Genomic DNA, 23,754 nt, shown 5'->3' with positions numbered 1-23,754 from the left:
AAAACGTTGTACATTTGATTTTATGTTAAACTTATATTAAAGTTTTTCTTAATTACCCATTCAAGCCGTCTCCAGCCATTATTAACCCTCCCAAATGTTCTCTCCAAAATATTGTAATTCTCATACACAATCCTGGGCAACTTTAAAAAATGTCAATGTTACAAAAATAGCTAACTACAAATTTTGCTATGAGGAAGCTTCAGTTCAAAAACCTAATAGCATAATTAATGTTTAAAAAAAAAATGAACAGAGGTAGAGGATTGGAGAGTTATTAATGCAACTCCTGTTTTTAAAGGGGTATCAAAAGTTGACCTGAAAAGTACAGGCTAGTTAGTTTTATTCACATAGTGGGTAAAATTGTAGCCTGATAAACGAAGCTTTAATTTTTCTATATTAAAAATATATTGCTTATACGTACTTATATGTAAAAAACATTTCCACGTGCCACAAGCCTTGAGCTCCCACTTACGTTACAATCCACTGATTCAAATGTATCTTGCATGCAAATCATCACGTGACAACCCTCCACCAATAAGAGTGTGACACACTCTTCTGACACATGTGATTCCCTCTATTCGATTCTACTGCATTATCACTTCAAGCTTTGGCAGAAAATGGAAGCACTAGCTTTCAGTGGGGAGGAAGGGTAGGAGGTATGAGAAGAGGTAAGTAGCTATCGGAAATATATTTTCAGTTTAGGAAAATTATAACTTCTGATATGGTACATTACCTCTTCTCACATAAATAGCTAGAATCTCACACTGAAAAGGTGGAGGGACTGGTGTGTGAAGGAAAGAAAGAAGCACCCTTTGAAAGCATCCAAAGAACCCCCTAAAAAGAGTAGATCTTTGCAATAGAGGATCATATGTGGGAAACTGCATCACTTCTGTACCAGGTATACTCTTTGCCCAGTGTGGAAAGAGGTGTTGCAGACATGGGTAGAAAATGGGAGGAGCACACCCAAAAGGGGAGAAAACAATGGTTGGATAAAGATCCAATCCACATAATATTAGAATCTCAATTCTTTAGAGTACATCAATGTGGGTGAGTGTAAAAGGATGTGCTTCCAGGTGTAGATTGGCTAGGGTGTAACGGACCGTACACAATCAGTCAATTACATCCAAACTCCAGGGAACCGACATCCATGTGGGGGTAGGATGAGGATCATACCATTGGTAAGTCAACTACAATCCCACATCCACCCACCGGGAACCGACATCCATGTGAGGTTAGGAAAGAGGATCATACTGCCACCAAGTTAACTACAATCCAAAACCCAGGCCATTGGGAACCGACATCCATGTGCAGATAAAAAAAAAGAGGATCATACCAGCAGCAAGTCAACTACAATCCAAAATCCAGCCATCTGGTGTGGATAGGAAAAAGGATCATACCATCTTCACCTCATGTTCCTCTGATGGAGGGAATCTCAGACCCCCGATTTATGAACAGGACACATAATAGCAATATGAGTAATTGATCAACTGATCTGAGAACCCAACTTCTGATATCATAAAGATGTCTTTGTAATGTAAATCATCTCACTCAACACAAAACTGACAGGAATCACCCCTAGTGCAATAACATCCTTGGTATAATAAAATCATCAAGGGGTACCGTAAGAGGAAGAACCGTATTACTCTGCAAATACCTTTATCGTGACCTACAACACAGATGGAGGAAGAAGAGTATAACTGAGTGAGGAAACAGAGACACCTGTAATACATGTGTGAGGACTTGATTGGTTCAGCTCTAAATCCAAAACACAGTCACTGGAAACTGACATCCACATGGGAGTAAGATGAGGGATCTCAAAAGAACAGGTGAACTGCAATTTTGATGACTCACTCCAATTATACATAGTGAAGGACATCTCATTATCTACACCAGCAGTCAATTAATTAAAAGCCCAACCCAATTGGTCAGGGTGAAAGGAGAAAGGTCACGAAGAGAGTATGTCTGCCAAGGAATGAATAGGAACCACAAAAGGAAGGTGTGCGAGCAACATAATAACAAAGATCACAGACAGGACACAGTAGCCTATCCAGAACTAACCAAAGATAAGCCTGAGAAATGGAAGGGAAATTGGTGAGAAGGAAGAATTACCCTCCAAAGCCATTGAAGTTTTTGGGAGGAAAGATTGATCCAGATAAAGGAGAATATATATGTGGAATGAAATAAAAGTATTTGAAATGATGATGTCAAATAAGTCTGAGCAACGACATCCACAGGCTAAGAGGAGAAGGAAATAAGTCTTAAGGGACAAGAGGAAAAACAAATACGAGGACAGCAGTTCAAACAGAGGCAAAGCGAGGCAGTGAAAAAACCACATTAATATCAAAATCCGGAAGGAAAACACATGAAGGTGGATGATTAATCCAGAAGGAACGCAACCAGAGGGAAAGGGTAGGAGAGCTAAAAACTATACAGTACTGGGGACAAAAAAGTGTGGGATAAGGCAGTCAGATAACCTGAGATCAAGAAGACAGAAGACCCCTGATCAAGGAACCAAGTGAAGAAATTCATAATATGAGGAACCGTGGGTCTAGCAGGTGAAAACCCTCGACTCAAAGATCAATGGCAGAAAATGTTCCATTGACGTTGATAAACATCCCTAGAAGAAGGGCAAATGGAATAAGTTAAAAAAAAAGTTACCCTTCGGGGCAAACCCAGATCTCCTTGCCAGGGACCATATAAAAACCAGGCATAAAGATAAAGGATAGGAAGAGCTGAATGAAATGCTGGTGACTGAGGATGATGTAAAAGGGATAGAGTAAGAGGTAATGGAAGGGCAGACTGGAGCTGGAGCAGCTGTGGGAACCACCATTGTGCCATTCAATAAGGAGAAATTAGAAAGACTTGACACAAAGTGGCATAGATGATTGAGATCACCCTGTGAAGTTGACAGATGGGAAGATACAGGTATTTATTGGTCCAATCTTGACTGAAAGCATTGACAGCCAGAGCAAGAGGATGAGGAACTGGACACCAAAACAGAGGTAATTTGGTATTGAGAGATGTGGCAAATGCATTCGGGTGAGGAGTACACCATTGAAGACATAACAGCCACTGGAAAACAAGAGGATCGAGAGACCACCCTGTTGGGTAAATTTTGTTTGGACAGGAAAACAATGATAGAAATATCGAGCATGTAGGCCTAAAAAGATTCAAGGTCTGACTACAAAGGGAACAAGAATGGGTGCCACCATGGTGATTGAGATAGATGTAGATTTGTTGGAATGGATCATGACCAGATGATTTCTGGCAAGATGAAAAAAATGATCCAAGGCATGAAATACAGTCAAAAGCTTCAGGATGTTGATGTGGTAAGATCTTTTGGTCAGAGCCCACTGACCTGAAGCGCACATGAAGAGATGTAAATCCAGATGAGGGGGAGGAAGTGGAACATCTGCCAATGTGTGAGCCTTGTTCAACCACCGATGCAGATAGTCTACAAGGGAAGGAAGAAGGGAAATAGGAGCCTCTAATGGATCCCATGCAAGATTCCATTGGTCATGGAGAGTCCAGTGAAGAGACTGCTTATGTGCTCAACCCAAGGGGATAAGGGCTTCCATGGAAGACCACAACCCCAAAAGTGATAGAACCTTATGAGCTGTAAGAGAGGGAGCAGTAAGGACATGGAGAACTGAAAGATCCATCGAATGAAGTTCGAAGAGGAGAAGGTTGGGCCCAACTGAGATGAGTGTAAAAGAACAAAAACATAAATGGTTAAGATATTGGGAGGTATAAAGAATGACTTCTCAAACTTAGTTAACCAGTTAGAGATGAGCTACCTCCAGGAGCACCCGATGAGTGATGGGCAGTGATTGGAATGAGCTAACAGAAATCAGTCATCCATGTAATGATGGAAGTGCAACCCTTGAACACTAGACAAAAAAGATATGAGGCCCAAAGGACAGGGTGTGAAATTGATATACTATCCCATGATGAAGAAACTAAAGATAGCTTCTCGACTGACTAGATATTGGGATATGCAGGTAAACATTCATGACGTCTACCTTGGTCATCCACAAACCTCGAGAAAAAGCCCACCTGAGGGGGAGAAAAGACTCCATGGGAAATCAGGGTGGAACCAAAAATTGATTGAGGCGAAACAAATCAATTAGAGGCCACCAGTCTCTGGTTTTCTTGGGTACTACAAACAGCCTGGGATAAAAACCTGGAAAAGGATGATTGACAGATTCGATGGCCTGCTGGGAGAGAAGATCTTGTAATGCCTAGAACAGATGCTGACTGGTGGTAGGATCCCGAGGCAATGTAAAAGAAATGAGTATCTGAGATATTGGAGGAGGAGAAAAAAATTGTGTGACAAGTCCTTCGGATAAAACCTGAATAACCCTGGCAAGGGGAACATAATTGGATAAACAAGTCCCCACTGGACCAGAACCCACTAGGTAGTCACTGATGCTGTTGGCAATGCGTCCATCTGCATCAAATAAAATGATGAAATGAGGAACCCCTGAATGGAGGAACAGGTAAAGACTAAGAAGGAGCTGGATGAGAAACAATAATAGGGGCATTTCTATGCTCAAATTGCGACAAGCAATCCACCAAAGAAGAAAAGGTAGTGTGCTGTCACACCAACTCCACACGATATTCCAAAGTCTCAGGAATATTACACTGAAGAAAAGGGTCCATACATAAGTCCCGGAGATAAGGAGGCGGTAAATGAACCTGGGACAAGGTTGTGTCCCTCCCCAGGAGATCCCAACCACAGAGAAACCACGTGTGTAAGGCTAGAACCGAAGAAGACAAACACTTAGGATCTCTGTGGATTGCCTCAGAAAGGAGGTGGATAGTAGACAAGTACTGTAAGAGAGTCTATAGGGTAAGATGAAAGCAGGAAAGTTGGGCATGGGATAAACGAACAGGATGATCTGGGTCCGTCCCCCACACAGGTAAAATCAATTGTAACTTTTGATAGTCGAGAAATGGACATTAAGCCTGATGGTAGGCCAAGGCAAATTGATCCAAAGCCCTTGGAGGGTGAGGCATGCTGGAACCCTGAAACATCTGATAAACAAAATACTCAGCATGAACCCTAATATCTGGGGAAGGGGGGGAACCAATACTGAGAGGAGGAGGTATCATGTAACAAAGAGGGACAGGGATCAAACGAAAGTGGGAAAATGGATAAAATAGAGCATATCCGAGAAATCATGTCTACAAAAGCTGTATTAGGCCTAGCTGATTCCGCAGTAGGAGCATAGGAAGACACGGCAAAATCAGGTGACAGAAAAAGGCTGTCAAAATCCTTGTTGATCCAAACAAATTCGGCAAGTTCATAAGGAGTAGGTAATAACTAAAACAAAATCATGAACTTGATTAAATTCGAGGAGTACAAAAAAAAACGTCTTGACATGAGTAATCCAAACAAGAAGTGACAGTTTGGTAGAATTTAATAGAGGGAGTCACATGCATTAGGAGAATGCACTCTTATTGGTGGAGGGTTGTCACATAATGATTTGCATGCAAGATGCATTTGAATCAGTTGATTGTAAGGTACATGGGAGCTCAAGGCTTGTGGCATGCAAAAATTTTTTTTGCATTTAGAGGGCAGCACTGAACAAGAATAGCTATTTATGTGAGAGGAGGTAATGTACCATATTGGAAATCTATGTTAGCAGTATTTGAAGAGCAAAAAATAAATATTTTCTGCAACATCAGGAACATAAAAGAATTTTTACAGCAAAAAAAAACAAAAAAACACTAAAATTTACATTTTAGCATACTTCTGAAATTTTCGAAAAGCAGCAATTAAAGTTCTCGTTACCAACCTGTGGTCCGTGTAAATTATAGTGCCATCCAATTTATGACGTGTTATATAAACATCTTGCAATGCTTCGGGCAGAGACACTTCTGACAGGGGACTGGAATGTATGATTCGTACAAAGGCTTTAAATAATATCTGTGAGTTACTACCTGCAATGAAAGAACATGAAAGCAACAAAGTTTCTTGAAATATGATATCTCCATATACAGTACCAGCTAGCTCTAAAATATTTACCATATCTCTTACAAACTTGTGTATATATAGATACATCCTTTTAAATAGTGTTTTATTATATAGACAGCAATAAAATACATACAAAATCAATTATAGTGCAATGTAGGATCAACACAACTTCTACCATTACAATGAATATAGATCAGAAATGGCTTTAAAATTAGTTATATAAAGTATTATAGCATAATGCCAAATATAAAACAAACTAAAATTACCTGATGGATCAAAAGTAAGACCTAGCTATCATAGTGAGACTTAAAATATTATAGTGTGCTACCAAATCTAAAACAAACGAAAATTACCTGTTGAGTCAAGGTCATTTTCTCCTTCAATGTGTCCTTTTATTTCAGCTAGCTGATAAGTTAAAATCTCTGAACGAGGCTGGTTGTGTTCTCTTAATCGGCAATGAAAACTGATCTTCGATAAACACGTTAATTTTCCTAAATTATAAAATATTTTTAAATTATAAAAACAGAAAAATATGATGGATATTAGCACCCAATATCTTGGAACACTACTTTATCCTATCAGTGTTAAGGTGGCCATGAAAATGTACATGTGGTATCTAAATATTACTGTTACACTGTTCCAACTAAAACAATGACAAACAGCCCGTGTATTGATTTGAGTAACTGTTTTATCAGCCACTTGTACAAAATATTTCAATTTGCTAAACAATACCAGAATCAAGCATAACTACCCAATCTTAAGGCTACTCAATCAAGTTGTTTCAAATACCAGACTCTTGATTTACTCATTGAAGAGACTGTAAGACTTCCAAAAACTTCACTTAATATTCTATATATCTAACTCTTAATAAAAACTGATTCCAAAACCCAAAACTGATTACATAAAATTTCATCAATTTTACATCAAACTTTTACCAAATGAGACTGAACACATACAAATAATTGTAATACAATATTTTTCAACAAACAATAATATAATTTAGATATATGTAAAAACATTATTTTATATGTCTATCATTAGTGAATATTGTTGAAAATGTTGATGACTGATTTGTAAATTACACCAATTTCCTAAGTCACTTTCTACTACTAAAAGATGAAAACTGCCTCTGATGGTTATGTTGTTGAAATTGGTCAGATAATTCTTGACCCTGACCATTAACTCTTTGTGCATTTAAAAAAATCATCTCTTTGAGAATAACTTCAATCAACCAATATACAGGTTAAACCAGCACATAGGTCAATTTTTTGATATTTGTTTTCATCTAATGTACAAGGAACACAAGCACAATATGTACAGAAAAAATTGGTCAATATGTGAAGATTTCTTTTAGAAATGAAATGTTCACACTCCAAGTTATAATAAACAATAGGATCTGCCATACAGTGTTATATGCTTTAAGCCTACACAGACTTATGACTATTATTAATGTGTTCCTGCTCCTTCAAGAAAAAGACCATTCCCTAAGACTTATCTTGCTGCATCCTGTATCCACCCACTGTTTCTCTATAAAGACAAAAAATCAGGCAACCAAAAAATTTATTATAGTTTAGTATACCTAAGAAAATTTAAATCAGTAAAATAGGTAAAACAGCTTTATTAATACTGTTCTCCAGAAAAGATGCTATTTTAAACATAACCAAATTTCCAAAGTTCCAACACAAAAAAATAGCGTATAAATAAGAAAACTCTCTTATTTATAAACTGAGGCTTAAAATTAGCATTTTCAATTCAGCAATTACATTACAGGTGAAGCTATAAAAATGTAATGAATAGTAAATGATGACCCTAATTAATCACCATTGCCCAACATCACAATGTCTACTGTAACATGTTTCTGCAAATGACACAAAAGTTAATATTGAACCACACAACTTGACAGATTCCATAGGCCCTCCACTGTACATGGGTGTTGGCTTCCTAGAATACTTTTAAGTAGATCACAAGCAAAAAACAAAGTCCATTGCAACTACATCAGGGAACTTTAGATGTATGTGGTAAAGTCGGACTGTTGTGATTCCAGTTCCTTCAGCCCCTCTCTCTCTCTCTTGAAAACAGTCAAGGACTTGGAGGTGTAGCTAGAAGCTTGTAAGCTTTAATCAATCCCAAACCCCTGTTTATCATCTTGCTAAGGGTTCCAGAAGATATGGCCAGTATCATTTTATTACTGTTTGGGTTGAAAGATTATCTTTCATATACCACATCCTTCATTTTGTAGATGAGGACAAGCACTGTTCCAGATTGGTTTAGGGTGTAGTTTCAGAGCTTTCCTATATTTCTACTACTTTTTTCTAATTGTGATAGAACACTAGATGGTTCAACAACCTCCCTTATTGAAAATGTTGTGTCCTGTGACATGTAGCTGCTTTATGTGAGCAATGAAAGTAAGCTTATGGTCAAAGATAAGCCCCATGAACTTTGCCTCAGGGACCATGGGAAGAACAATATCACCAAGACAAAGCTCATGATCGGGGTGTACACCCTATTGGAGGCAAAAAATTCATGTAAACGGTTTTGGAAAAAAAAAAGGTATCACTGTTTGCTGTGATCCATTTCAATAAGCGAATGAGGGAAGTCTGAAGCTGTCGCTCAATAAACCTCATGTTCGACGACCTACATGAGATGTGGAAGTTGTCAACATAAAAGTCTGTTAGCAACAGTAGGAGGAAGTTGTGTAGTGATAGCACTGATCTTGATACTGAAAAGTGTCACATTCAAAACACAGCCCTGAGGGATTCCAAGTTCCTGTGTGAAAGAATGGGAAAATGTCAAACCCACACAAATGCAGAATCACCTGTTGAGTAAGAAGTTCTGAATAAAAATGGGTAGATGGCCATGCAACCCATATAAGTGGAGGTCCTGCAAAATGCTGTACCTCCACCCACGTAGTGTTGTAAGCCTTCTCAAGAGCGACGAAAACAGAAACAAGATGTTCCCTCTTAAGAAAGGCTTCCCTGATCGAGGTTTCAAGATGAATCAGGTGGTCTATGGTGGAGCACTGTCGATAGAGCACACACTGGGTGGGCAAAAGGAGGTTGTTTGATTCAAGGAACCAAACAAGACGAGCATTAACCGTCCTCTCTAAGACCTTACAGAGACAGCAAATCAAAGCAATTGGACAAAAATTAGAAGGAATCTTGGGATCCTTCCCAGGCTTAGAGAAAGGGAGGACAAAAGCCTGGTGCCAAGCATCAAGAAAAATGTTCTCCTGCCAGAGCAGCATCTCATAGTGAAGATCATCAGGTCCGATCGGTGTACTACCAGACCGATAAAGAGCAAGCTGGAGTTCCACCAGTGTAAAGGAGCAATTACAGTCATAGAGATGTTTGACCCGAAAGGAAAGAGGCGATCACTCTGTCCGAGACTTGATGGCCAAGAAAGCAGGAGGAAGAGACAGAAGTGCTAGAAAGATAAGCCAAGTTTTTGCCAAGAGTATCAGCAATGCTCTGTACATCAACAACTTCCTGATCATTGGAGAGCAAGATAGAAAGGTGGTGGGAAGCATACCACACATTGACCTTCTGAATCTTGTCCCATATGACTTTGGAACTGGTGGTAGAAGAGATGCTAGATGTAAACTTAATCCAAAATTCCTTTTGGTTTTCATGTCTGGAAAGCAAAGCAGTTAGAAAGAGTGGGATGCCTGCAAAAGGTATCTCAGGCCTGTTTCTGAGCATTTTGTGCTTCCTGGCAGGCTGGAGACTACCATGGAAGAGAATACCATGGGAAACGTATCAAGGTTTTAGGTATAAAGCAAACAGCTGCTTGAATGATGTAATCAGTTACTGCTTCCATGCAGTTTTTAATAGATGGTAGACTAACGACAGCAGGATCAATTTCTGAGAGAGAGAATTGAAAGAGAGCCAGTTGGCCTGGTCCAACTTCCACTGTGCCACTCAGGTCAGATGGCATTGACCACGGCCAATCTCCCTCAAAACTACAGGAAAATGATCACTGCCCCAAGGGTTACTGTCAACCCTCCAAGAAAAACAAGAGAAAAGTGAAGTGGAACAGATAGATAGATCAACAGCAGTAAAAGATTGACTAGGCATATGAAAATATGTAAAAGAACAAGTATTGAAGAGGGACAGGCCATAATCTGAGAGCATACACTCCACAAAATGACCCTCTCCGATCAATATCAGCAACACCCAACTCTGTAAAGGGAGACAGCAAGTATCCAAGGAGAACAGCAAGGTCTCACTGACCATAAGTCTCCCCAGGAGACAGGTAAAGAGAACAAACAGTGATGCTATGACCCAAGGAGATATGGATGGCTATGGCCTCCAAGGGTGTACTGAGTGGCACAGACAAGGTGGGCACATGCTGGTCGACTAGTAGTGTCACCCCTCCATGCACTCATCCATCACACAACACGTCATTCCGGTATAAAGAAAACTGCTGAAAGGTGATTGTATGAGCAGGTTTCAGGAATGTTTCCTTAAGGAAAGACACATGTGATGATAGGAATCAATCAAGACCTTAATGCCATCCAGATTAAAATGGAAACCTCAACAGTTCCACTGTATCAAAGTGGCCATTATTACTTAGGTGGAGGAGAAATGGACAGAGTACCCTTCTGTTTATGACCACGCCATTTTTCTTCAAAAGAAGGAGGTCTGCTGACCTCCATGGATCCTGCCCTGGGTCGAGTGGGCAGGCCTCTGTCAGTAGACGTAGATACCAGCGACTGAGGGCATGAACAAATAATCATTCTGCACCTCGAGGCCAAAGAAGAAAAACCTGAGAAGACACCGGAAACCAGGGCCAAAGGAAGTTGACCCAGAGAGTCATTGGAAGGAATGAAGAGGGGGTAGAGATATGAGTAGACATGGACTTGTCAACTCAGTTATCCACGGAGGACAAAGTGTGAAAAAGACTCTGACAGAGGCACAGAAAGGTCTGACTACACACCAACTGTAGCAGTGAAGTGTAGTGCAGCAGCATATGTCCAAGATGCAGCAGGGGACAATAACTTCCAAGCATCAGGGTACAAAATGGTATTGACAGTTTAAGCTCTGTACCTCTTTCTCCTCCACCCACTTAGGACAAGAACGAAAGTAAGAGGGATGGGAACCATTACAGTTAATGCAGTGAGGGTCCAGTTGACACTTGTAGGCATCATGGTCTTTGCCACCACAACAAGCATATGTCACAGAATGATGACAAGATGCCTTTGAATGACCAAACCTCTGACACTGAAAACACCAGAGAGGGTTAGGAATATATGGCCATACCTCATAATGAAGATAACCTGCCTTGACAGTGGCAGGCAGACATGAAGATGTAAACGTCAAAATGAGAACATTGGTTGGCAGCATAATTCCATCTTTATGAGTAGAGATACTTTGTCCTGCAGAAACTCCTTGGCAGGAGAAACCAGGGGACAAGTAGTGACCTCTTCCTATTTTCGCACTGTTCTCAAATGGGTTGTAAAGAAGTTTTAATTTTTATAAAATCTACTTCTCTCTTCATGTAGCAAAAGTATTTTTCCTACTGAAACTTCTTCATTTGACCTTAATCCCATCTAGATCTAGGGTTGGCCACTCAGGTATTTTGTTTCAGCCAAGAATACTTACATTCAAGTGGCTGGTCCTGAAAGCAACCCACAGGTTACGAGTTCAGCATCCTAACTACCAGGCCATGCCAGGCCTTACTTATTTACTGAAACTGTTTTCACCAAAACACAGTTCCTGATAACCAATCTTAACAGTTTTAAGTATTAACATCTATAAAATACAGGAAGTTCTTCTGAAGATCCATTGAGAAAGGTAGTTTATGGTAACTATAAGAAAAGTTTCTGTTGGCTATAAGTTAACAACTGAAAATATAGTAATCTAGTACTAAAAGACTATTAACAAATAAAGATCCCAGAATAACCATAACAGAAGTTTCTCTTCTCTACAATTGATCACAGTAAAGCAATAAAGTTACAACATACCATTTCTTAGGACCATTCGAACCGGCAGATCTTGGAACTGCTGACGAACATAATCATCATCATCAGGATGAACGAAGGAAAGTAATGTATGGCCAATCATTTCTATCTGAATAGAAATAATGAATGTTATATATATATATATATGATGACTCTAAACAGTGTTTCTTGTTTATTCAATCACCATTATATTCTCCTGTTGTATAGTATTTGGGTTTATGAAACAGTGATATCATCTACTTCACAATGTAACATAATAAAAACACAAAATTGAAAACAATTTAGGTTTATTGGCTAATCTTAATAGTCTGACAATCTTGATTTTCTACAACAGAAAATATTAAACATTCAAACCACGGATTCTGTAATTCATACATTATTTAAACAATTTAGAGTGAAAAATATTACAAAAATCAATACGTATACACATAAATAAGCATATACATAAATAATAAATCTATATTTTCTATAACCAAGTCTTAGGTTGAGGTTAATGTAGAAATGTAAAAAAACTAAACACTCAACCTTAATGAAAGGACATACTGATAATGATGAGGTTTATGATTACATTAAGACCTACACAATGTTTAAAGCTTATTCAAAATGCAAGTACTGATACAGATTGTATATAATGTCTACACTAAGACTCACACAACATTTAAGGTTTATTCAAAATATGTGTATAGGTAATGAGTAAGTGTATGGCTAGATTAAGATTTATTCAAGATTTAATGTTCATTCAAATTAGACGCATTAACACTGTTTAAGTGTACAACTACAACAAGACCTAAACAATGTTTATGGTTTATCAAAAAAAAAGTATGTAATTGTTACTTGAAATCATCAGTACTTGGTGAAACTCCATAATTACAGAAATAAAAAAAACAAGACAACTGTACGTTTCATAAATACATCATTTATTATGACCCGATGATGCCTTTACTGGCAAAACTATGGTCATAATAAATGATGTACTTGTGAAATGTACAATTGTCTTGTTATTCCTCAACTTTGTAAATATATATATATATATATAGAGAGAGAGAGAGGGAGGGAGAGGGAGTTAGCGATTGAGTAAATGCTACACTTAGGTTTATTCAAGTATTAAGGTTTATTCAAAATTCATGTACTCATACTGAATAAGTGTATCACTACACTGTAACCTTCACAACATTTATGTTTATTCAGGATGCATGTATTGATACTGACTAAGTGTATCTATAACTACACTATAGCCTACACAACATTCACATTTATTGAAGATGCAGGTACTGATACTGGATAAATGTATCACTACACTGTAAGCTACACAAAAGATATAATTTTCCTATACTGAAAATGTATTTCTGATAGGTAATTCCCTCCGCTCACAAGATTAGCTAATATTGTTTATTGCTGCCCTCTATATGTGAACTTTTTTATTACACATGCCACAAGCCTTCCGCATCCCCTTATTGGAATCAAAGAATTCCAATGTGGCTCTCATGCAAATCATAATGCATCACCTATCTACCAATAAAATCATAGTACCCTCACGTGATGCATGTAACTCCCTCTAGGTGCCTCTACCGAACTATCACTTCCAAGTTTGGCAGATGACAGAAGCACCAGAAGTGAGTGGGGAGAAAGGGTAGGAAGTGTGAATGGAGGGAAGTACCTATCAGAAATACATTTTCAGTATAGGAAACTTATAACTTCCGATACGGTACTTCCCTCCATTCACAAGAATAGCTATAATCCTATATTGAATAGGAGGAGGGACCAGTGCAAGGGAAGAACAAATGTACCCCTCGAAGGATACCCTTGTAGATGAGAGAGTCAGATCCGAAGATCTGGAGAGGTGAGCCCCACCACTTCTGATCCAGGTATACTCTTTGGCTAGTTGAGGAATGTGTAAAAATCAGGGCAGAAAATGTGAGGAGCACATCCTAGCGGGAGAGAAAGTGGTAGGAAGTGATCCTAATGGGAGAAAGATACAGCAACTCAATCCCACAAAAAAAAAGTGGGTAAATGAGGATGTATCCCATAGTGTAGAGTGTCTAGGTCATGGTGGACCATACTTGGCAAGTCAACAACATCCATTTGAGGGTAGGATGAGGATCATACCATCTTCACCTCAAACTCAAGAACTGGGGAATTCAGAACTACTCTGATTCCTAGGTGTTACACAGAATGAGCTCTGAGCTATTGATCCGGGAATGTGACATCCGGTATCAAAAGGAAGTCTATGCAATCAACTCCCGTGACCATGAAACAGGTCGGGACCATCCAAAGGGCTATAACATCCATGTAAGAAGAGAGAATGAGGGAGAGCCATAGATAGAACCAGAAGAGTTCTACATATTTCAACTGTGACTCACAACACAGGAAAAATCGAATGAGGAAGACAGACAACCCAAAACCTGTGCGAGGACTTATGTTGTGAAGCAATAGGATATTTTTGAGGGAATTTTACAATTGCTTCAGTATTTTTAGCATTTTAAAACAATTTAAGAAAGAAGTTATAATGATTTTCTGAGTTATTAAGTGAACATACACATGAAGAAATGGCGTAGGTAAAAGATGCCTGTGTTACAAAATCAGGTCAAGAGCTACGAAAGTACAGCTAGCTGGTTAATTGGCATTGAGAATCATGAGTTAGTGAATCACGACTTAAAAGTTATAAAAAATGAAGCTAATACAGAGATGTTGAGAAAAATGCTAGCCAAAAGTTTGACAGTGATAAGTTACTGATGCCAAGTAAGTAGTACAGTAAAGGCTACTAAAAAGTTTATGATAACATCTCAAATTGATGCTTTGATGCGAGATCTGTTACTCCAGAGCAGTGTAATAATACAACTAAAAAGGCAACTGGAACACTCACCATCACAGTAACCAACTACTTGAGAGTTTTGGTTCTTGTTTTGAAACTGCCTGAGAAGTTGCACAGATTGGCCAATAAAGTGTTAGAGGTACTTGTGGGTAATTAGGAATACTATTTGGAATGTCAAAAGAACACAAAGAAAATATGATTTAAAAACTCATGTCTGGAGCTAAAAATCAGTTATCTCCAGGAAGAAGTGAGATTCTCCCCAGAGTCACTGATAAGCCAGAAGCTATGAAAGTTTCTCAACTGTCAAGATTTACCAGATCAACTATGTTGTAAGTAATGAAACTATTTCTCTCTTAATCAATTAATATGAATTAGATAAATTCTAAAGAAACATATAAAATCCATGAAACTTGGTGTTATGTATGAGTTATACGTATTAGCGTTGTTAACCCAAACATATAAATTTGATGTTTTGTTTTGGATATCAGTCTCAAGATCAGTTTCTTTAGTCTAATTGTAAATCTCCTCGAGTTAGCAACTTGTGAGCTCCACTCGCTACTGCAATCCTCAAATAAATAAATATGGTGTAATCAACAGTATATTCAAAACTCCAACGACTAGCCCTAATTGCACTGTCCATTACAATTGATTGGTTCACTCAAAAACTAAAACCAGCCAGCAGGGTACCGACATCCACGTGAGGGTAGAAAGAAGGCTCCCAATCAAAGGGGTGAACTGAATTTTGCCATTTCACTCCATTGTATGTTTAATCGCAAATCATAGGATATTACATCATCTAAGCTGGCAGAACACCACTGCCCTACTAGGAACTGAATGGTTATAGCCATCTTAAGAGGAACCCATCCAGCAGGGTGTCTCCATGGTCAACCACTCCAGCAGCTTGGAACTGGTAAGTGGTAAAGACTTCCATACTCCACTAGAAGAAATGAGGGTGTGAATACACTGGACAGCCCAGAGGAGCATCGACACCCTAGACAGTGCAATGGGTGGTCACGAAACCCTATTTTGAAAAGCAGACCATACGATTTATTCAATCAAGGCATGGCAGGGATGGGCAGCTATCCCCTTCTGCTTTACCCATGAAGTCCATGGGTGGTATGGTCTGAAACAGGCCAATTTATGAAGCAAATATTGGGAGGTTATTCAACTACAAACGATCTTGTGAAACACCCCATCTCAAAGGTGAATGTGCAGAGCCATGGAAAGAAAATGCTATTCAACATGGTGTACAGTGCAGATTTAGACCTAAAAAATACCTGGTCAACCACTTGCCACAGAGAGGGATCTAAGTAATGAAGGTATGAAGATTGGGCCCCTGAAAGAAAATAAATGATTAATAACGACTTACCCAGTGTCAGAGTCACACTGAAGATTGGAGTATAGCTACAGGTGGAAGGCAAAAATCCAAGGAAGCCAAAACTGAGATAAGACGTAAATAATCGGAGATGAACGTGTTAGGGTTGGTTCACATGCCCGATTGTACGATTTCCTCCAGAGGTTGATGAAGACAAGAAGCTAGGGAAAATGTGAGGTATTGGATTCAATGAGAGTTAACACAGTACAAAGTACGCTGGGAAGGGGACAAAGAGGAATGAACCAACTGGATCAAATGATGAACCCAATTGGTGAGTGTAAAAGGTGAGAGATCCCTGGATGAAGAGGGTTGCAAAGGGATAAAGAGACAGGAACAGCAACCATGGAAGGAAGCTGTGTGGGGAATTTAACAATGAAGGGCATGCACAGGACATAGAAGTCTATCTGGATCAGGATGGGGTAAAGATGAAAAATAAAGGGTAGGAAAATGGGCAAAAAGGGGGAATTACCCTCACGAGCTGCTGAGGTTTTGAGGAGGAAGGAATAATCTTGATAAAAGAGAAGATAGGTTTGGTGGTAAAGTGCACATGTAACATTGATGGTGAACAAGTCAGACTGTCGATGCCCACAGGTTAGAAGGCAAAGGAAATATGCCTTAAGGAACAAGCAAAACAAAGAATACGAGGATATAGGTTCGAATGGAGGACCTCATCAATATCCCCATCTGGAAGGGCAGGTCGCCGAGGTAATGAATTAATGAATGAAGTAATGAATTAACATGGTAAGGATGGGTGAGAGAAAAATCCTGTGGTAATGGGAAAAGCAAAAGGAATGGGATAAAGCTGCCCACTAACCTGAAATCAAGGAGACAGAAGACCCCCAGTCGAAAAGCCACATTAGAAACTTGGAGACACCAGCAACAGTAGGGCGAGCAGCTGGAAAACCCCAAACCTGGGCCCATGTGCAAAAGATCTTCCACTTTTGATAATACACTTCCATGGAAGAAGGATGGATGGATAGGGCCTAATGAGAAGCTACACAAGGGGAAGAACTAGATCTACTCACCAAAGGCTGGACAAAAGCCACACATGAAGATGGAGAACTTGAAGTGTGGGATGTAAAACCAGTGACCAGAGTTAACAAAGGAGGTCGGGAAATAAGGGAAGCGGTACTGGAGGGAATAATTGTTGGTGGAGTAAATGAGGAAACCATGGTTGAGCTGGCCAGCAGGGAGTGATCAAAAGGACCTGGCATGGATCAGGGAAACTACCCATTGAAATAATTGGATAGGAGGATAAACATGGGAATTTGTGTGCCCAATCCTGGCTGAAGCCATCTATAGCCAAAGCCCGAGGATGACGATGAGGATGCATAAACTTTGTTGTAGCAGAAAAGATGATCTACTATGAGGTTGAGAGCACCCAGGACATGACACACAACTAAACGAATGTGCTGCACATGGGCCCAATAATATAGGAGATCCAACATGTGAAAACGGGGATCTTGACCGGGTGCCGCCTTGGTGATTGATATAAGCCACCACCATGGAACTGTTAGAATGTATCATTACCAAACAATATTTGGCAATAGGAAGAAAGTAATCCAAAGTCCAACGAACTGCTAGGAGCTCTAGGACGTTGATATGTAAAGATTTTTCGTCTAGAGACCAATGACCCAAACCCTCCTGGTGATCAACCCATGCACCTGAAGGGATGTGTCCATAAACAGACGTAAGTCGAGATGAGGAGAAGGAAGCAGGACACCCGCTGATGTGCAGGTCTTGTCCAACAACCAAAGGAGTTCATCTACAAAGAAAGGAGGATGGGTGATGGAAGTATCCAAGGGATCCCGAGCAAGGTTCCATTGATTATGCAGAGTTCATTGAAGGGAGCACATTTGTACATGGCCGAGGGGGATTATATGATGTCATAGAAGACCACATCCCCAAAAGCACCAGAACGTCACATGCTGAATGTGAGAGAGCAGACAGAGCATGGCGAACTGACAATTCCATAGAATGGAGTCTGAGAGAAAAAGGTTGGGCCCGACTGAGGTGAGTGTTGAAAAAGACACCCAAATGTACAAGATATTGGGTAGGACTTAGGAAGGACTTCTCCAATTTGATCAATCAGCCTACCCAAGCAGTTTCGAGAAGGAGCTGACGAGTACGACAGGCCAATTGCTGTTCAGAATGGGCTAGAAGTAATCAGTCATCCATGTAAAAATGAGAATGCATCCCCAGGGCATGAAGATGAAGAACAAAAGCAAATACTACCCAACAGAAAACTTACAAAGGTGAAGCCAGCCCAAAGGATAAGGCACGAAATTGGTATACCACCACTCAATGGACAAACCAAAGATAAGAACAAGACCATTTCGAGATAAGAATATACAGATAGGCATTGGAAACATTCATCTTGGTCATCCACAGACCTGTAGAAAAAGCCCACTGAAGATGGGAATACATCCCCAGGTAATGAAGATGAAGAGCAAAAGTGCATACTACCTGACAGTAAATGTATAGAACTGAAGCCAGCCTGAAGGGTAAGACGTGAAATTGGTATATCACTCCTCAATGGACGAACCGAAGATAAGGACAAGACCATTTCGGGATGGGAATATGCATATAGTCATTGGAGACATCCATGTTGGTCATCCATAGACCTGTAGCCCACCAAAGATTGAGGTAGGTATGGTGAAATGTGGGAGGTGAACAAAGTGACTGACGCGGGACAGATCAATGACAGGCCTCCAGTCCCTAGTCGTTTTGGGAACAACAAACAAATGGGAGTAAAACCCGGATGAATGATGTAGAACAGGTTCTACAGCCTGTTGGGTGAGGAGGTCCTGGACCACCTCTGATAGACGGCACTGGCAAGTTACTGTATCTGAGAAGGAAACAGGTACCTGGAAGTGGGGCAAGAAATGGAATTTCGAATCTCTCTGACAAAACCTGAAGAACCTATACATGAAAGGCACCACCGATGAATGAAGGCCACAAGACGAGCTCCCACTGGGCCTGAACCTACCAGGTAGTAACCCGAAATGTTGGCAGTGTATTGTGCATTGTTGACACAAATAATGAGCTGTGGCACTGCGGGAAAGAGGGACAGGTAAGGGATTGGAAGGGGAAAGATGGGAAATAGTAGTGTTGCTGGGCAGATGCCACCCGAGACTCCAAGGATTCTAGGTATGTATCAAAGCTGAATCATCTTAAATACAGAGCCATACACAAATCCCAGAGATAAGGAGCAGAAAAACTAGTATGAGATAAAACAACATCATGACATAAAAGGTCCTAACAACAAAGATACCATGTATGTAAAGCCAGAATCAAAGATGATAAATGAGCCAACGAGGAGGTAAGGAGGGACAAGGTTTCCCCAGAAAACCTTGTGGATTTCTGTGAAGAGCCTCAGACAACAGATGGATCATGGAAAAGTATCACAAAAGGTTCATGAGAGTATGATGGAGGCAGAAAAATTGGGCATAGGTGAGACTAATGGACGATTTGGGGCCCACCACCCAAATGGCCAAAATCAAACCTAATAGCTGTCGGTTGCGATATGGACAGTTCTCTGTATGAAATGCGAGGGCTGACTGATCCAAAGCCCATGGGGGATGAGGCATACCAACACCATCACCCAACTAAGAGGTGAATTGGTCAGCACGAACCCAATTGTGATAGTTCACTAGAGGCACACAGAGGGAGTCACATGAGTATACAATGATTCTATTGGTGGATAGGTGACACGTGATGATTTGCATGAGACCCATGTTGGAATCATTTGATTCCAATAGGGGGATGCAAAAGGCTTGTGGCATGTGTAATAAAAAAAGTTCACATTATAGAGAGCAGCAATAAACAAGAACAGCTAATCTTATGAGTGGAAGGAAGTACCGTATCGAAACTTATGTTTATAAGAATGCAAGTATTGGTTTTCAAATGAGACACAAAACTCGAGCACTTTGGAATAGTTCACTATTCTTCTTCAGAAAAATAAAGGGTTATGTTTAATGAGTGTAATGAAATATATAGGCACAGATGTTGACATCATGTAAACCAGATGTTCAATATGAGTTAGCCTTGAGAACTAGCCAATCATAACATAGAGTTGTTGGTGTCAGGTTTAGTTTGTGCCAAAGAGGTGTGTACAGTACATAAAAAGGCTTAAATGTTAAATGTTAACTAAACTTTACAAAGATAAAAATAAAAATAAGATAACAGCAAAAGGTGGTGAGAAATAGAAAATAATACCAAAATTAAGAAATTAAAGCATGAATAATACTAATAATGTAAAGTAAGTTTAATTATGAATTTAGTTTTGAAAATCTTTTCAGAGACATATTGAAGGTCAACAATCCCAGGATCAAGATTGATTCCATTTGCCATTACAGTTTTTAATAGTGATATCCAGTAAGCTTCTTTAATTTCCCAGTTTCTGTTAGATGTAAAATTTGTCTCTATACCTGTCAGTTTAATGTCTTCAAGAAAGTGTCCAGGCATGTTAAAGTTTTGCAACCAGAAGTTCTTTGTGTGTTTTGATTGTTGATTTGTAGTTATTAAAACGTTCCCCATATAGTTGTTTTGGCTTGACCTACATACTGGAAGTTGCATTTTCAACATTGGATTAAGTAAATAACGTTTTTTGTGGAGCAGGTTATGGGTTTAGTGATTTTGAACTGCTTTTGATTGTCTTTATTGGAAAATTTGTCTATTTCCTGGTTCAAATTACAGGTTTGGCATCATTTGCTATAGCAAGGATGACTTCCAAGTGGTGTCGACTTAAAGTTGACTTTAGCACGAACTAAATGTGAATGCAAAGTTTTATTTTTTGTGAATGAAACTACAGATACTTCTATAAAAATGGATTTTAGTAGATCATTCAACTTAATGTTGATTCAGGATGCATATATTGATATTGAATAAGTGTACCACTACACTGTAACCTACATAAAATTTATGTTTATTCAGCATGCACATACTGATGCAGATTACATGTATGGCTACAAAGAGTATGTTGATACATTACTGTACTGGAGAACAATACAGTATACCAACTACATTAATACACTGTCAGAAAAGAATGCAGAAGACTAACAAAAGGGTATGTTAAGAGAATAACATTGTAGACTAACTACAGGATAAGTTGTTACACTATGTGAGGAAAATACTTTAGCTTAACTACAGGGGAAGCTCATATATTATGAGACAACAATACTGTAGACAAACCACTGAATAAAATGGTATGTTGTGAGAAATATATAGTAGCTGATAGATTATGACGAAACAATACTGTTGAAGAAATTTAGGGTTATCAGATACATTATAAGAGAATTAAACTGTAGACCAACTACCAGTTATGCTGATATGTTAACCAAAAAAAAAATAATAATGTGGACCAAATGCAGAGTAATGTGCTACATCATGAGAGAAAAATAATGTGGTCCAAGTGCAGAGTAATGTGATACATCATGAGAGAAAAATAATGTATACCAAATGTAGAGTAATTTAATATGTCATGAGAAGACCAATATTGTACACCAACTAGACAAACTGATATATTATGAGGGAAACATACTGTAAATCAAGAACAGGATAAATTTATACATTATGAGAGAAGAATGCCATAAACTAACAACAGAGTAAGCTGATGCATAACAAGAGAAACATTTTGTAGATCAACTATTGCAATCTGATATAAGAAAAGATTGCAGACTAACTACAAGGTAATCTGATATGCTATGAGAGAACAATACTTTAAACCAATTCCAGGAGAAGCTTATAAACTGAAAACAATACTGTAGACTAACTAAAGTATAAGCTGATACATTATGAAAGAACAATACTATTAATCAACTAGAGTGTAAGCTGATACATTATGAGAGACAAATATTGAAGACCAACTAGAGCATAAATAAGCTGATACATTATGAGAGAACAATACTGTAGACCAACTGTAGCATAATCTGATACATTATGGGAGAACATTACTGTAGACCAACTAGAGCATAAGCTGATACATTATGGGAGAACACTACTGTAGACCAACTAGAGCATAAGCTGATACATTATGGGAGAACAATACTATAAACCAATTACAGGATAAGCTTATAAACTTAAAACAATATTGTAGACTAACTAAAGTGTAAGCTGATACATTATGAAAGAACAATACTATAAGCCAACTAGAATGTAGGCTGATACATTACAAAATAAAAATATTGTGGACTAACTAGAGTATAAAAAAGCTGATACATTATGAGAGAACAGTACTGAAGACCAACTATAGTGTAAGTTGATATATTATGAGAGAACAATATTGTACAGGAATGGCTTAAACCTTATGATAAAAACAATATTTTAAGCCAATCAGAGTGTAAGTTGATATGTTACAAGAGAACAATTATGTACATGAATTACAAAGTTACCCGATACATTAAGAGACAACAAAACTGTAGATAAACAACACAACTAGCTGATACCCTATGAGAACAGTATTGTAAACCAACTACGAAATAAACTAAAACATTATGAGTGAACAATACTAAAGACCCAAACAGGGTACGGTGATACAATATGAGAAAACAATACTTAAAACTAACTACAGGATATGCTTATTCATTATGAGAGAACAATACTGTAGACCAGTTACAGAGTAAGCTAATACAATACTGTAAACTACAGGGTATGTTAATTCCTTATGAGAAAAAAATACTGAAGACAACTACAGAGCAAGTTGATATATTATGAGAGAAGATTATGGAAGACAATCTACAGGGTAAACTGACAGGTTAAGAGAGATCGATATTGTATACCAACTACAGTGTAAGCTGATGCATTATGGGAAACAGTTTTGTAGACCATCTTCTGGGTGAGCTGATATTTTACAAAAAACAATACTGTACTTACATTATATGTGATAACAGTAAGCTATTCAAAACACATAATACTAACATGTTGGTGTCCTAAGAACCTCTCTACAGAATGAGAAACGTAAATTATCTTCCCAGTGGAGGTGGTGACCAACACAAAGCCATCAACAGCCTAAACCAGAAAAGAAATGTGCATTTTAAAACATTTTATCTTATATGATTATTCTTTATAGCTAACCTACAAAAGAAATATAAACAAGTTAATCTGGAAATGATGTTGCTTTACAACAGAAGAAATTTACTAAAATACTGAGTTTTGTTTTTTAATATGAAGGTGCTCATTATTAAACTTAAATTTTACATCTCAAAGTGACATCACTTAGCAACTGCAGAATGCAATTCTGTCAGTTTTTCATGCAATAGTTAAAACCAAGTCAATCAACAGGTTTCAGTCAATCAAAAACACAAGGTTTGTTTCGTTTTTTGTTTCAGTCTAAAAGAGTTGGCAAAAATATTGAAAAGAAACACTACATTATAAAAATTAAAATACAAAAATAAAGAAACTGAGTTATTTTCTGTTCTAAACAAATTTAATAGAGTGCCATATGCTACCAAATATTTATATTTTAATGTCTCCCATTGCAAAGTAACATACACAGAGAAATTCACAATCATTCCACCAAAAACACATTCTGAACTTTATGTCCAGGGGTCTCACAGTTGCTGTAACTGTTCCCAAGCTACTCAAATTGTAAATGTGGAATGTTATCCATATATTATATATATATATATATA

The 23,754-nt window shown here is 38.5% G+C and overlaps 1 protein-coding gene across 3 annotated transcripts in view; it reads right to left on the bottom strand.

Annotated features, from left to right (window-relative positions):
* Positions 1–23,754, bottom strand: part of LOC106462718 (aryl hydrocarbon receptor nuclear translocator-like) — a 75,907-nt gene that overhangs the window by 13,422 nt on the left and 38,731 nt on the right. For all 3 annotated transcript variants that reach the window (XM_022390042.1, XM_022390043.1, XM_022390044.1), the window contains 4 exons: positions 23,042–23,131; positions 11,940–12,045; positions 6,331–6,468; positions 5,799–5,943 (listed from right to left, as the gene is read on the bottom strand). In XM_022390042.1, the coding sequence (XP_022245750.1) occupies positions 5,799–5,943; positions 6,331–6,468; positions 11,940–12,045; positions 23,042–23,131 (479 nt within the window). The remainder of the gene's footprint in view (positions 1–5,798; positions 5,944–6,330; positions 6,469–11,939; positions 12,046–23,041; positions 23,132–23,754) is intronic.

The sequence above is a fragment of the Limulus polyphemus genome, unplaced genomic scaffold, assembly GCF_000517525.1.
Source record: "Limulus polyphemus unplaced genomic scaffold, Limulus_polyphemus-2.1.2 Scaffold1232, whole genome shotgun sequence".
Classification (NCBI taxonomy): domain Eukaryota; kingdom Metazoa; phylum Arthropoda; class Merostomata; order Xiphosura; family Limulidae; genus Limulus; species Limulus polyphemus.
This window is presented reverse-complemented; position numbering and strand designations above follow the sequence as displayed.